At 38.8% G+C, this 13,202-nt stretch overlaps 1 protein-coding gene across 1 annotated transcript in view; it reads left to right on the forward strand.

Moving 5' to 3' along the window:
* Positions 1 to 532: 532 nt before the first annotated feature.
* The window catches only part of STK17A (serine/threonine kinase 17a), a 47,394-nt gene continuing 34,724 nt past the window's right edge, over positions 533 to 13,202 (forward strand). The window contains exon 1 of the mRNA XM_014060927.2: positions 533 to 936. Coding sequence (XP_013916402.2) covers positions 773 to 936 — 164 coding nt within the window. The 5' untranslated portion in view covers positions 533 to 772. The remainder of the gene's footprint in view (positions 937 to 13,202) is intronic.

A 13,202-nucleotide genomic window follows, 5' to 3' on the forward strand; every position in this document is an offset into this window, starting at 1 on the left:
GCAAATGATACATTTAGTATATGTAATGTGTCAGGAAGCAAATGATCATACAATAAAATATATTAATTACATGTCAGACTTGAACAAGAGAAAACATTGATTCTGGATAACGTTTCAAAGGTGGCAAATTTGTGGATTACATTATTCTTTCCCAACTGGGATGTATATTTCTTAAAATTTACAAATATATTCAACGACTTTCAGAATACGGTCTCTATTGTTTGACAAGTTCTTGAATATCAAAGAAAAAGTCCATGGAGAAAAGAACATATTTTTTTCTGAAATTATTTTCCAATACTTAGATTTTGGATAGTTTCCTCCAAAAATTCATCCCCGTTTGAAGATTAATTCGTTTTTGCAAACATACCTGTGGTACTAATTCAGTCTCCCCTGGAACCGTCGATTTTTTGGGCGCTACATCGCTAGATGCCGCTGTTCGTCCACCGGCCTGTCGAGTCAGTAAGGTTACAGCTCAACGTCACTCTCGAGCACGTCCCGCCCTTCTTTTTCTTCCCTGCAGGTAGACGTTTGGGCGGGGTCAGTTGTAGCAAGGAGAGGTGGAGTACGCGGGAGGGCGTGGCGGTTGCTCGCAGCTCTGTGCCGTTGCCGTTGCTCTTCTTGGAACTGCTGTCATCTGCCTGCTGCTGCTTCTTCGAATTATTAAGTGAAAGGCGAAGTGAGGCGTGTGCTTTGACTTGGTAGCGAAAGGGAGGTAGAAGAAGAGAAGCCGCGGGTGCTGCTGTTCTCGCCGCCGTCTTCTCGGACTTTAGCTATGAGTTCAGACAAAAAGAGGCCGCCGCCGCGGTTTTCTTCACGCAATAGCCGAACGCCTCGTCCACAGCCGCGGAGGGGACTCCTGACTGAGATTCAGACTTCCCTTCTCACCGAGTCCTTTGAGGCCCGCTATACCATCAGCCCCGGCCGTGAACTCGGCAGGTAAGGCGGGGAGGGGAGATACATGAAATTAACATATGGGTGCTACGTCTCCGAGTCGTAGCACAAGTTGCGCCCTCCTTCTCGAGAGAGAGGAAAACCAGTGAGGGATGAGCGATGGAAAGAGCGAAAGAAGCCTTATCTTCTTATTCGGGGAGAAGACCAAAGTCTCCCCGTGGCACGCTTATCCCAACCCGCTGTCAAGATTGTGCCCGGACACAATCCGCTTTGGATGCTAAGAATGCTTTTCCTCAAACCTCCAGTAAACCAAATCTAATTTTTACACAATTTTTCCCCGGTTTTTCATTACGGTCCCTAATTCACCCAGCCTTGTGTTAGTACCGGAGCACCCAAGTATAGGTGTTCTTCATCTTGAGTCTGTAAAGGTGAACAGGGCTGTCTCTTTCTGGTTATGGCGACAAGTATGTAATATAATAGTAGCTGTGGTTTCCGGTGCTGATATTTGCTAGAAAGTAAAGAAAATCTCATCAGTTTGTAACTATTATTATCCCCACTTAGCCTGTTTGATACTGACTGACGCCTATGAAGATTATAATCCAAATTAATCATTATCCAATTTATGCTCAACTTGCTACTCAAACACTCAGGTTCCACATTGTTTCAGAAATGTGGAACTGTCCTTATTAAAGAGTGAGCCAAACAAATCGAGCAAATCTTCCCTTTGTAGTTATTCTGGGTCATAATTTTGATGGAGTTTTGGGGGAGGGGGAAGCAGAAGAGAGAATGGGAAGCCCTTTCAGCATTATATTTGTGTTTAATCTTTCATAAACCTAAATAGCTGAGAGTTGTTACATTGGCAATATTATCTCTCTAACCCATATGAACAGTGTAAAATACAGAATAGGATAAACTTGAGATTGGCCTGTAAAAGATTTCATTCCTGACAAACCAGTTTAAAGGATATTCAGGTAATTTAGAATATAAAGCTTATCACAGTCATAGATCAGCAAAAGACAAGAATCTATTTACCATAACATTAAAAGATAATACCAATAACAATAAATAATAACCAATAACATATCAATAACATACATTGTATCATAGGGATTGTGCCCATGTGTACTTGATGAATAAGTAGATAAGTATAAGTATAAATACAGATTCTCTAAAAATTGTTCAAGATATCTATGAAAAATTGGTGTAAGAAAACATCTTTAGTTCTGAAACTGATTGTTTCCTTGTGGTCATTGCAGAAGCACAGAATTTTGCTACTGCAAACATAGTAGCCAGGTTTACATCCCGGAGCAGACAGTCTACATAAAAATTGTCTGGCCTCACTGGTAATCTCTCTAGTGAGGGGAGAATATGCATTGACCTAAAAGCACTGTATAACTCACAGTGTAATAAGACATGCATGATAATTCCGACTTCTCATTTACCACACATGCATACTCGTTCCACTATTGGGGTCTTATTATATCTGCCCTGGAGGAGTGCTGAGGGGAGGATATTAAATCTGGCTCTGAAGAATGCTATTCTATGTTTTGGGAAAATCAGATCCTTTAAATATCTTGATGGTTCCCACACATCCTGTTTAATTCTATTCCTACTGTGGGAGAGCCCAGCTTATGGTCTATTGCCTGTTTCCAGGGAAAAGGTAAGTGAAATTCAGGTAATGAATTCGCTATGCGAATTATACAATATTGGATCAGGGTCTGTAAGAATATGTTAGATTTAAATGGCTAGCTGACCTTCAGCTTCACAAAATTTGAGAACAGATAAACTTCACCTTTTGTCGATGAAATGATCATGCATTGCTATTAGAATTTTAACTTAATCTATACATTCATACATTATTTGTATGGGCTAGTTTTAACATTAAAGCAACTAGGAATTCATCTTACAGTGGTAGAAAAGTTAAAATTATATATAATTATATATGCAAGTAACTTGTATGAAAGCTCTATTACTGATAATTTCAAGCACACTTAATATTGCAAAAGCAGCATAATAAAATATTAATGTTTCAGTTTTCCAGATGGAAGTAGAAGTAATAAAAATGACTATTTCACAACTTGAATTTAGTACAAAAGAAAGAAAGAATAGAATTAAAGTTATTCGCACTATCAATATGCAAGCCATAGTCACTTCACATAGAAAACATGAAATCCTCAGTTTAAAAAAAAGATTTTGTACTCCAGTTTCAAATATAAGTTTTCAAACTCTGAATCATAAGCTTAATAAATAATATATTTATTAATAAATAAATACATAGTGTGTATTTTAATTATAGTTTAACAAAGGTTAACTTTGGTTATATTCCTCGGTTAAATAGCCACAAAGTATACTTTAGTTGTTAAACTTAGGCTTCCACCTGTACCTGTGGAACCTCATTTTAAGTCTATGTTTCTTTTTCATAGGATTGTTTTGGGGAAAATATGTATAAGCTTATACCAATCCCCCCCCCCCCCAATTCAACAAATGCTAAATACAATCATTCAAATCACTTTTTTAAAGTTTGTGTTTCTATGGAGCAATTTTGTTTTTGCAATTGAGGAAGGTTTTTAAGTTTCAGTTTTTATTCATAGTTAAGCATCTTATATTAATTTATATATGATTTGCAGATTTTTAATAAGATAAAGCCTGAGTGAATATTCCTTTTGAAAATGTAGTAATTTGAGGATTCCCAGGGCACCATTTAAAAGGAATTAGATATAATAGCAGCAGCTCTATAATATATTTCATTTGTATAATACCATAATGATCCCAAATTGATAAAAAAATTAAGTGGGTGTTTATGTTAAGTACACAGCTAACAACAAAAGTAAAGAAGCCTGTATGAAAAGAGAATGAAAGTCTGGCATAAATAGATTTTGTTGGAAAAACAGGAGGTTTACAGCACTGCTTGCAAAATACTGGTAAAGTTTAAATGTGTGTAGAAAACAAACCATCCTTTTATAAATCTGAAATGATTTACCATAAGGCTCTGTATTTTATTCTTACAGTATTTTTAATTTTTGATTGCTTCTTTCAGGACGTAATAGAATTTTTTAGTTTTACTTGCACAATAGCTATATTTTGTGTGTTATCTAAGTTAGATAATATATTATTGTGGATGCATTTAATCCTCTGCAAATAGATTGCAGATTAATTGGTTGATTCATTGATAGATACATCTGTATTTATTGTATGTTATTTATTAATCCATTATATTTGCATATATATAATGTATGTATTGATATACAAATAGGCCTTGCTTAATGACCATGCGTTCACCAACTGTTTGGAATTACAATGGTGCTGAAAGGGACTATGACCAGCATCTGAATTTATGGTTGTTAAGTCACTCCTGATTTGCACTTACAACAAGTTGCCAAGTGCTCTGCAATTACCTAATCATCATATACAATCTTCCCTATTGGCTTCCCCAGAAAGTCAATAGGAAGCCAGCATGGAAGATTGCAAACTATTGCCACCTGGTTACTTCCTAGGGTAGGGCTGACTGAAAAAGATCTATCCCAAAATACAAGTTTGGGATAGATCTTTTCTCAGATAATCTATTAGAACCAATCAAACCAACACCACCTTCAAAGTAAAAAAAACTCCACCTCCTTTAACCTCTATACAAACCAAATCCTCCCAACCAAAATAAACCAACAAACCCTTGACTCCTCCTGTAACTAACCACAACAGAAATACAACAACCACAACAAACATAAAAACAACAAAATAACTATACCCCCCCACCTTAAAAATCCGTTTTATCTTTCTCCATACTCACACAATAACCAAAAACCACAACCAAACCACCCAAATACACAATATACATCACTAGGGCTGCAAACGTGTGACCCAGTACAACCATTAACATAGAACAAAAAAAAAACCCATAAGAGAAATCCCCCCCTGATAAGGGACAAAGGTCGCACCCAACACCGCAACACCAGAAACAAGATAAACCAAAATTAAACCAAATAGATAATAGAATAGAATACCTCAGATAATAAAAATACTGCTTGCCAGATATAGATAGATTAGGACAGTCTCTTTGACAGGCAGAAATTTTGCTCTCAAGATTGGTTGAAGATATGACATATCCTTTTAAGACATCCTTCTTGAAAGCAAAGTCTACTGCTTGCTAGATAAATCCCATCCTTCACATGATGGAGTAATAAATTTCATCCTTCACATGATGGAGTAAATAAATACCTCTAGCAGGTAGGAAGATAACTGCAGCACTGGGCTGTAATATGTTTTCTCTCCAACTCAGTGCAATGGCTCCTTCTGCATATAGAGAAAAGCTTCCTGCCCTCCCTTCAACAGGAAGTTCTTTCCCTTCATCCAGTTTCAGTTTCAGTTTTGGTTTATTTGTATGCCGCCCTTCTCCAGGAGGGACTCAGGGCGGCGAACAACTCAAAGGGGAAAGGGAACATAAACAACAGTACACATAATTAAAATACAAGAAAATCACACAGCCATACCGGTCGAGAGGGGAGGGGAACTCATCAACCCCAGGCCTGCCGGCACAGCCAGGTTTTGACGGCTTTCCGGAAGGCCTGGAGAGAGGTGAGGGTCCGGATCTCCACGGGGAGTTCATTCCAAAGGGCCGGAGCTGCTACAGAGAAGGCCCCCCCCCGGGTAGTAGCCAGATGGCATTGGCTGGTGGACGGAACCCGGAGGAGGCCGACCCTGTGTGATCTGACGGGTCTTTGGGAGGTAATTGGCAGCAGGCGGTCTCTCAAGTACCCAGGTCCAATACCATGAAGGGCTTTATAAGTTACTACTAGCACTTTGAAGCGTATCCGGAGACCAATCGGTAGCCAGTGCAGCTTGCGGAGGATAGGTGTATCGTGGGTGTACTGAGGTGCACCCACAATCGCTCACGCGGCTGCATTCTGGACGAGTTGAAGTCTCCGAATACTCTTCAAAGGCTGCCCCATGTAGAGCGCATCCACTCAACAACAAATGCAGTAACTTAATGAATTTGTTTGAGAAAGCCAATTTATGGTCATAAAATTAGTGAAATCACATGGTGACTTGGTTATGACCTCTAAGACATTTGACTGTAATTCTGACTCAATTACGGTCATAAGTAGAGGATTATCTGTATACCTCTGGAACCATAACAAATAATTCATTAAAGCAACCCAGTCAGAGCATTCCAGATGTCTAGAAATCTTTATCATCTTTAAGATCCGACAGCATCTTTACTTCTTAACTTGTTTTATTTATTTTTTTAAACAGAGAGCTATTAAATTTGATTACATATTATAATTTTAATCTATTAAATTGTAATATATATTACATTCCTTTGTGATAAGCCAAGGAAAGTATGCCAAATTGGAGACAATAAATACAATGACAACTTCAGTTTCCAGTCAGTGTATCTGTTAAATAATCTAGTGCCGAGAAATCAGAAAAGACCAATCTATAGAGATTCTCAGTCATCCAGGTCATGGTTGTCCCAAAGGTGTTTTTTCAAGAGGCAACTGAACTTTCTTTGTTTTTCTTTGAACATGAGAGACTCCAGTCTATGTTCAAAGGAAAACAAGAAAGTCCAGTTGCCCCTTGAAAAAAGCACCTTTGTGACGATCAGTTGTACTAATGTGAAATGGCATTTGTTGATCCAAAAAGAGGACCCACAACCTGCAGCAAATCACTAGTATGATGAAGAAGAAAACTCTTAAAGAAAACAAAATAATGGGAAGCCAATGGGTTGCTGAAAGGCCAGCCATAGAAAGATATATAAATGACCCTACATAAAAGATGACAGGTTTTGAACTACTGCGTCAGCAATGGACACTCCTGAATAGGATTCTCACTTCATATGGCATCTGTCTGTATAAATAGGGCATTCCTCTGTTCAGTGTGAATGCGGGATCCCACATCAAACTGTAGATCACATTGTGACTAGCTGTAAGCTGAGGGTATATGCTCGTCCAGTATCTGATTTTTAAAAATATAAGCAATGCTGTACTTTAATGGTTAGGTGGCCTATACATTGATATTTGAACATAGATCTTTGTAACATTTATATTTTATTATGTTTTACTAACCTAGGTGAAATGTAAATATATATTACTAGTCCATGTATTATATGCCATAAAATAAATAAATAAATATGATCTTTATTAACTAAAAATAATCCCCCTAAGGAAATTCAAAAGATGAATCAATAGCTTGAATCCCCTAATAAGATAATCTTTCAGGTGATTCCTATGGTATGCTTTTAGCTATTAAGCTGATTTATTAAAAACAAAGCCTAGATATCATTTATAATAAGTTTTTGGTCTTGGCATGCTTACATATTTCCAGACATGCCATTTGTTTACTGGAGTGAATGGACAAAAAATCCATTCAACCCTCAGATCATCACAGTGTTTAAGGATATGCTGATATAGTGTTCTTAGTGGTACTAAATACATCACTCCATATATTGAGGTATATAATGGATTTTTGTGTTCATCTACAATACAAAAGTCTACTTATTTTTCTTCCTCCAACCATGTATTTCACTTCTATATGTTCTTGAGATTACCTATCATGCATAATATTTCTAATGAAAAGTAGTAGTCAAATGTGAACGTTTCACAAATATAAGTAAAATGGCCCATATAAGATAAAATACAAATTTGAAAAACAAACAAATGGGATTCAGTTAATCACAAGTGAAATTATTTTGAATTCTCTTTTAATAGTTTTATTTTTAAAAACAATATGAACATTTTATATACATCTGTTGGAGTTTATAGTACTCCATAGGTGTATAGTATAGTACTCCATAGGTTTATAGGTGTTAGCATCTATATCAGAGACTTGTTTTATTTCATTAGAAATTCAAAAAATATTGTGGAGAAGAGGAAAAAATGTAACTTGTTCTAATGTTTCTAAAGAAACAGGATAATAAAGTTTTGCAAAGCATTTCAAATCTTTTTTTTACCATTAGACACTAGAATGTTATCCTTGAGCCATATTTTCCAGGAAGTTATATTATTTACAGAATTGTATATCTTTTGCAAATGCATTTCTTCTCCATCCTGGTGGAGATAGCATCCAGGAATGGGTTGATCTCATCTGCTCACCTATTAGACTGAGTCTGTCAAAGCTGTTAAGACACTCCCCTTTTGCTCGGGCTTCCCAGCTTTCAATTCAGTCACTCAGCATGGATGGACATGTCCATCCTTCTTCAAACTACCTATCCAAGTTATTAGACTGTAACAGAAATTGGCCTATTATTCACCTTCTGTGAGTACTGCCAGCTGACTATGTCTCTTAGATAGAGTTGCTGGTTTTTCCCTTGGTGGCACATCCTCTGCACTGCCTGAAAGATCACGATCCTCCAACTCTTTTAAGAAGCTCAGCTCCAAGTCGGCCAGAAAAGCTGGGCAGCCCCATAAGAACTTTAAGGCTGCCCAAAAAGATGAGGCTAGAAGGCAGAGGGCTCTGGAGAGAATCTGCACTAGAGCTGAAAGCAGACAGTCTCTCTTGTCAAAAATAAGGGATGAGACAAGTCCAAGCCCACTAGACATGCTGCAATGATCACCAGAAAGAGCTAGAGAGCAGGAATTTCCCCAATGCTCCATTTTGCCTAGCAATAGTGCAGCACTATGAAGATCAATGGCTGATCTGCATGTCCCTGTGGCTTCTTCTGGCCAGGCCAGTGGGATGGCCAGAGCTATTCTGGAGGCCACCTTCACTCCCACAGCAGCTGGCCTTTGCCCTGAGATGGGGTCTCTAGCCTCTGTTCAAGGCAACATGTAGACCATAATAAGAGAGACTATAAGACCGGGTATTGCTGTGGAGATCCAACAATACAGGAGACCTTCAGTGGGGTTGGGTTCACACTTGGACCTACACTAGGATATCAATCCCCATTCACAAACTGGATTATTCCAGCACAGCCTTTTTCGGTCCCTGCTATTCAAGGCAAGGAACTCAGAGAGGATGGGTTCTACTTCTACACAACCAGAACCCAGCAACTCACCTGATCCAACAATGACTCTTTACTCAGAATTGACCACTGAAGCTGAGGTCATCCCATCAGCTCAGCTATTTATTGATGTGGTCCAATGACAGTGGTCTTCTCTGGGGACAGCAATCAATCCATCATCTATAGACAAAAGATTTTATAATGCAGCTCTGGATTTATCTAAAATCTTCCAAATTCCTAAAGTAGATGTGCCAGTGGCAGCCTCGCATACCTCAGCCACTATGCCAGGAGAGCTGGAGGAGAACCTCAAACCAGAGGACAAAAGGGCTGAAAAAACACTATAGCAGCCCCATCAGGCAGCAGCGTGGGCAGCCCACGCATCAACAACCACATTCTTTTTCAACAGAGCTTCATTGCTTTGGCTCCGCCAGATTTGAATAAGCTGGTGGCCATGATTCAATTTTCAGCAGACACCACACTTAATGCCACAAAATTTGCACCTGCTCTGGCTACGTCAATGGCAAACCAATACCCACCACAAGTGGCATCTGGCCTCGGCACCCTTCAAAGGGGAGCACCTCTTTGCAGAAGTTCTGGATCCCTTCCTGGTCAAGTCCAGAGACAAAGAGGAAGATTTTGCTATCCATCAACAGGAAAGGGCTTTTTTTTGCCTGTCCCCATATTTCAACTGGCCTTCCTCTCAGGACCCAAGCTCAGGGTCAGGGGCTGTCCACCCACAAGGGGACTTCCTTCCCAGACAACGACAATACCCAGACAGATCAAACTGAGGTAGACAAGTTAGGTGGCCCTTTTGGGGCGCAGGAAATCTTCCCTTTCAAAGTAGATGCACCTCCAATCCTCCCATTGGGGGTTGACTGGTTCTCTTTGCCAACCATTGGGAGGACATCACATCTGATGCCTGGGTTAGGGGGGACTGTGAGGTCAGGCCTCTCCTTGGAATTCCTCTCCACCACCCCCGAAGTTCTTCATCTGTTGTCCTGTGTCAAGCAATCCTTCTAAGAGAACACTTATGAATTCAGAGGTACAGCATCTGCTGGAAATACAGGCTATCCAGCTAGTCCCAGAGGGGCAACAAGAGGAGGAGTTTTACTCGAACTTGTTTGTAATTCCTAAGACCTCAGGGTGGGGGTGAAGAGCTATTCTAAACCTCAAGAGATTAAATCGCCATCTTGTATACTGGCGGTTTAAGATACAGTCTGTTCAGGCAATTCTGGGGGGCGTTAGGCAGGGCAACTTCCTTCCATCCATTAATCCTACTGAGGCCTATTTACATATACCTATCCGGCCAGTGCTCAGCTGCAGAGATTTTATGGCAGGTATCCAGCTCCAGGGGCAGAAGGGGTCAATGCTGTCTGATGTAATTGACCTCCAGGACTGATGTATGCCTTCCCTCCTCTTCCCCTTATCCCAAGGGTGATACACAAGGTAATATCAGAGAGGGCAATGGTCCTCCATATTTTTCAGAATATAAGATGCACCAGAGTATAAAATGCACCAAGGTTTTGAAGAGGGAAATAAAAAAAGTTTTTGCACTCTGCAAACCTCCCCAAAACGGCCCATTTTTTGCAAAAACGGGCACGTATTTTTCCCCTTAAAAAGACATGAATAGCCTTTAGGGGGCTTGCGGAGTGCTCCTGGGGATGTGGGGGGGGGCAAAAACAAGCAAAAAATGTCCCGTTTTGCAAAAACGGGCCAATTTTTCATTAAAAAAGAGCATGGATAACCTTTAGGAAGCTTATAGAGTGCTCCTGGGGGCTGGAGGGGTAGAATTGAGCATTTTTTTGCTCATTTCTGCCCTCCGCCATCCCCAGGAGCTCTCTAAAAGCTTCCTACAAGTTGTGCATGGCCATTTTGGTGAAGGGGTAGAGTTTTGGGAGGCAAAAGAACTGTATTCAGTGTATAAGATGCACCCAGATTTTTAGCCTCTTTTTTGAGGGAAAATGGTGGGTCTTATACTCTGAAAAATACGGTATTTCCAAATTGCATCCTTGTCTAGGAGGCAGATCCAATTTCTATTATCTCAAGAATGTGTTGCTCTAGTAGTTTTTAAAAAAGAAGAAGCTTCAAACAATTTCTTTTTTTTTCTTTTCTTTTTTAATTGAAAATTTTGAAAAAAAAACTTTTACAAATGTTTACCTCCCTCCCCCTACCCTCCCCACCCAACCCCCCTAGTCTCCCCCCCCCCGCCAGCTTCCCAAAACCAATACAGGGTATAAATCTTTAACAAAGATATTCTAAGATAAACTTTAAAAAAAAGTTAGTACCATCTTTCATTTGAGCTTTAACTCCTCTTTGCTAGGCTAGCTCTAAACAGATTATATCATTCCTTGTTTCTTCAGTCATAAGCTATCTGGAATTTCGTAGTCCCATATTTATTTTTAGTGTAGTCAATCCATCTTCTCCACTCCAGTTTATATCTCTCATTTGAATGGTCCTTGAGATATGCTGATATTTTAGCCATCTCTGCTAGATTTGTTACTTTTAATGTCCATTCTTGAATAGTAGACAAATCTTCCTTCTTCCAGTATTGCGCCACCAGCAGTCTTGCTGTGGTTATTAAATGCAAAATCAGGTTAATCTCTACAACTGTACAATCAGTAATTATACCTAACAAAAATAACTGAAGGGTAAACTTTATCCTTTTTTAAGAACATTTTGCATAATCCACCATATTTTTATCCAGAATGCTTTAACCTTTTTATAAGTCCACCATATATGATAGAGAGCCGAGGTGGCGCAGTGGTTAAATGCAGCACTGCAGGCTACTTCAGCTGACTGCAGTTCTGCAGTTCGGCTGTTCAAATCTCACCGGCTCAAGGTTGACTCAGCCTTCCATTCTTCCGAGGTGGGTAAAATGAGGACCCGGATTGTTGGGAGCAATATGCTGACTCTGTAAACCACTTAGAGAGGGCTGAAAGCCCTATGAAGCGGTATATAAGTCTAACTGCTATTGCTATTGCTATGTAGCATCAGCACAATCACATCTCCAGCATTTAGGTTGTAAATTTGGATACATAGAGGCCAGTTTTTTAGGATCTAAATGCCATCTATAAAACATCTTATAAAAGTTTTCTCTCAAATTTTGGGCTTGTGTAAACTTTACATTTCTTACCCAAATCTTTTCCCATGTAGCCAGCATTATTGGTTCTTCAAAATTTTGTGCCCACTTTATCATACAGTCTTTAACTAATTCTATTTCCGAATCCATTTTTATTAATACATTATATAGTCTCTTTATATGTATTGGACTTTCATCCCTAATTTGTTTTAGTAAATTATCCTTGTTTTGTGTAAAACGGATTTTTTGATCTTTTTTCCATCTGGCCTGTAACTGACCATACTGAAACCATGTTTGAATTGCCTTTTCCTCTTTTAGTACATTCAAGGGTTTTAATTGTAATACACCTCTTTCTAAGGTGAGAAGCTGTCTATATGTAATTACATCCTGTTTTTGTACTATATTTATGTTTTCTATTGCGTGTCTAGGAATTGTCCACATGGGTATCTTATCATTTAGTTTATTTCAAGCAATTTCTGATGAACTGTTCAAATCTCACTAGAGGTATTCCAGTCATGCTTTGACCTAACTGGTGCTCTGAATTCAAAACAGACTGCTTTTGAGCTCAACATAGAATTTCAAGCTTGAAACATTACTGTATCTCAAAACCAAATCTTTGGGAAAAGATTTTCAAAGCAAAAACTCATATGAAAAAACAAGGCAAAATTGAGCTCCCAGTCAGTTAAAAGAAATAGCAAGGCAAGACTAGTAAAGAGCTGTTTCCTGTTAGTCTTTTTCCTATTGAGGCTGAAAATACCTTATTTCTACTTTCCCCTAATGTAAGGGATTCTACATAATAAAGCAAGAATAATAAAAGCATACATGCTAAAATCAGAAAATAAATATAAATAAATATAAAAATAACCATCCACAGTTTGGAGAATCATATTTTTCAACATTAAAAGCACATTCCCAATATATGTTTTCAGAAGCAAGGGCGGCTTCCATAATTTGGAAATCATTGTCAAGTAAAAAGCTTAGTTCCAAATTTTTTTCTAGATTGTGACTTCCCAAAATATCTGATATACTCATTCAAACACACAGTAATAATACTAACCACTTTTCTTCTCATAATATACAATATGCATCTGCAGATTTCCTTAAGCATACTATGATTTCCAGTTTTCTGGCATTGTATTGTAAGATTATAACTATTCTAGCTAAGGTATGGAGCACGATAGCCAAATCTAGCCATAGGTTCTGCCTCTATTTACTTTCCCAATAGGCAACCAAGTCGGAAAATCATTTAAAAGCAGTTTATTAGAGTACCCTGGTAAAGTCGGGTCTACCTATAAAAGG

The sequence above is a fragment of the Thamnophis sirtalis genome, unplaced genomic scaffold (assembly GCF_051295495.1).
Source record: "Thamnophis sirtalis isolate CommonGarterSnake01/CBP01778 unplaced genomic scaffold, rThaSir2_p1.2 scaffold_4, whole genome shotgun sequence".
Lineage (NCBI taxonomy): Eukaryota > Metazoa > Chordata > Lepidosauria > Squamata > Natricidae > Thamnophis > Thamnophis sirtalis.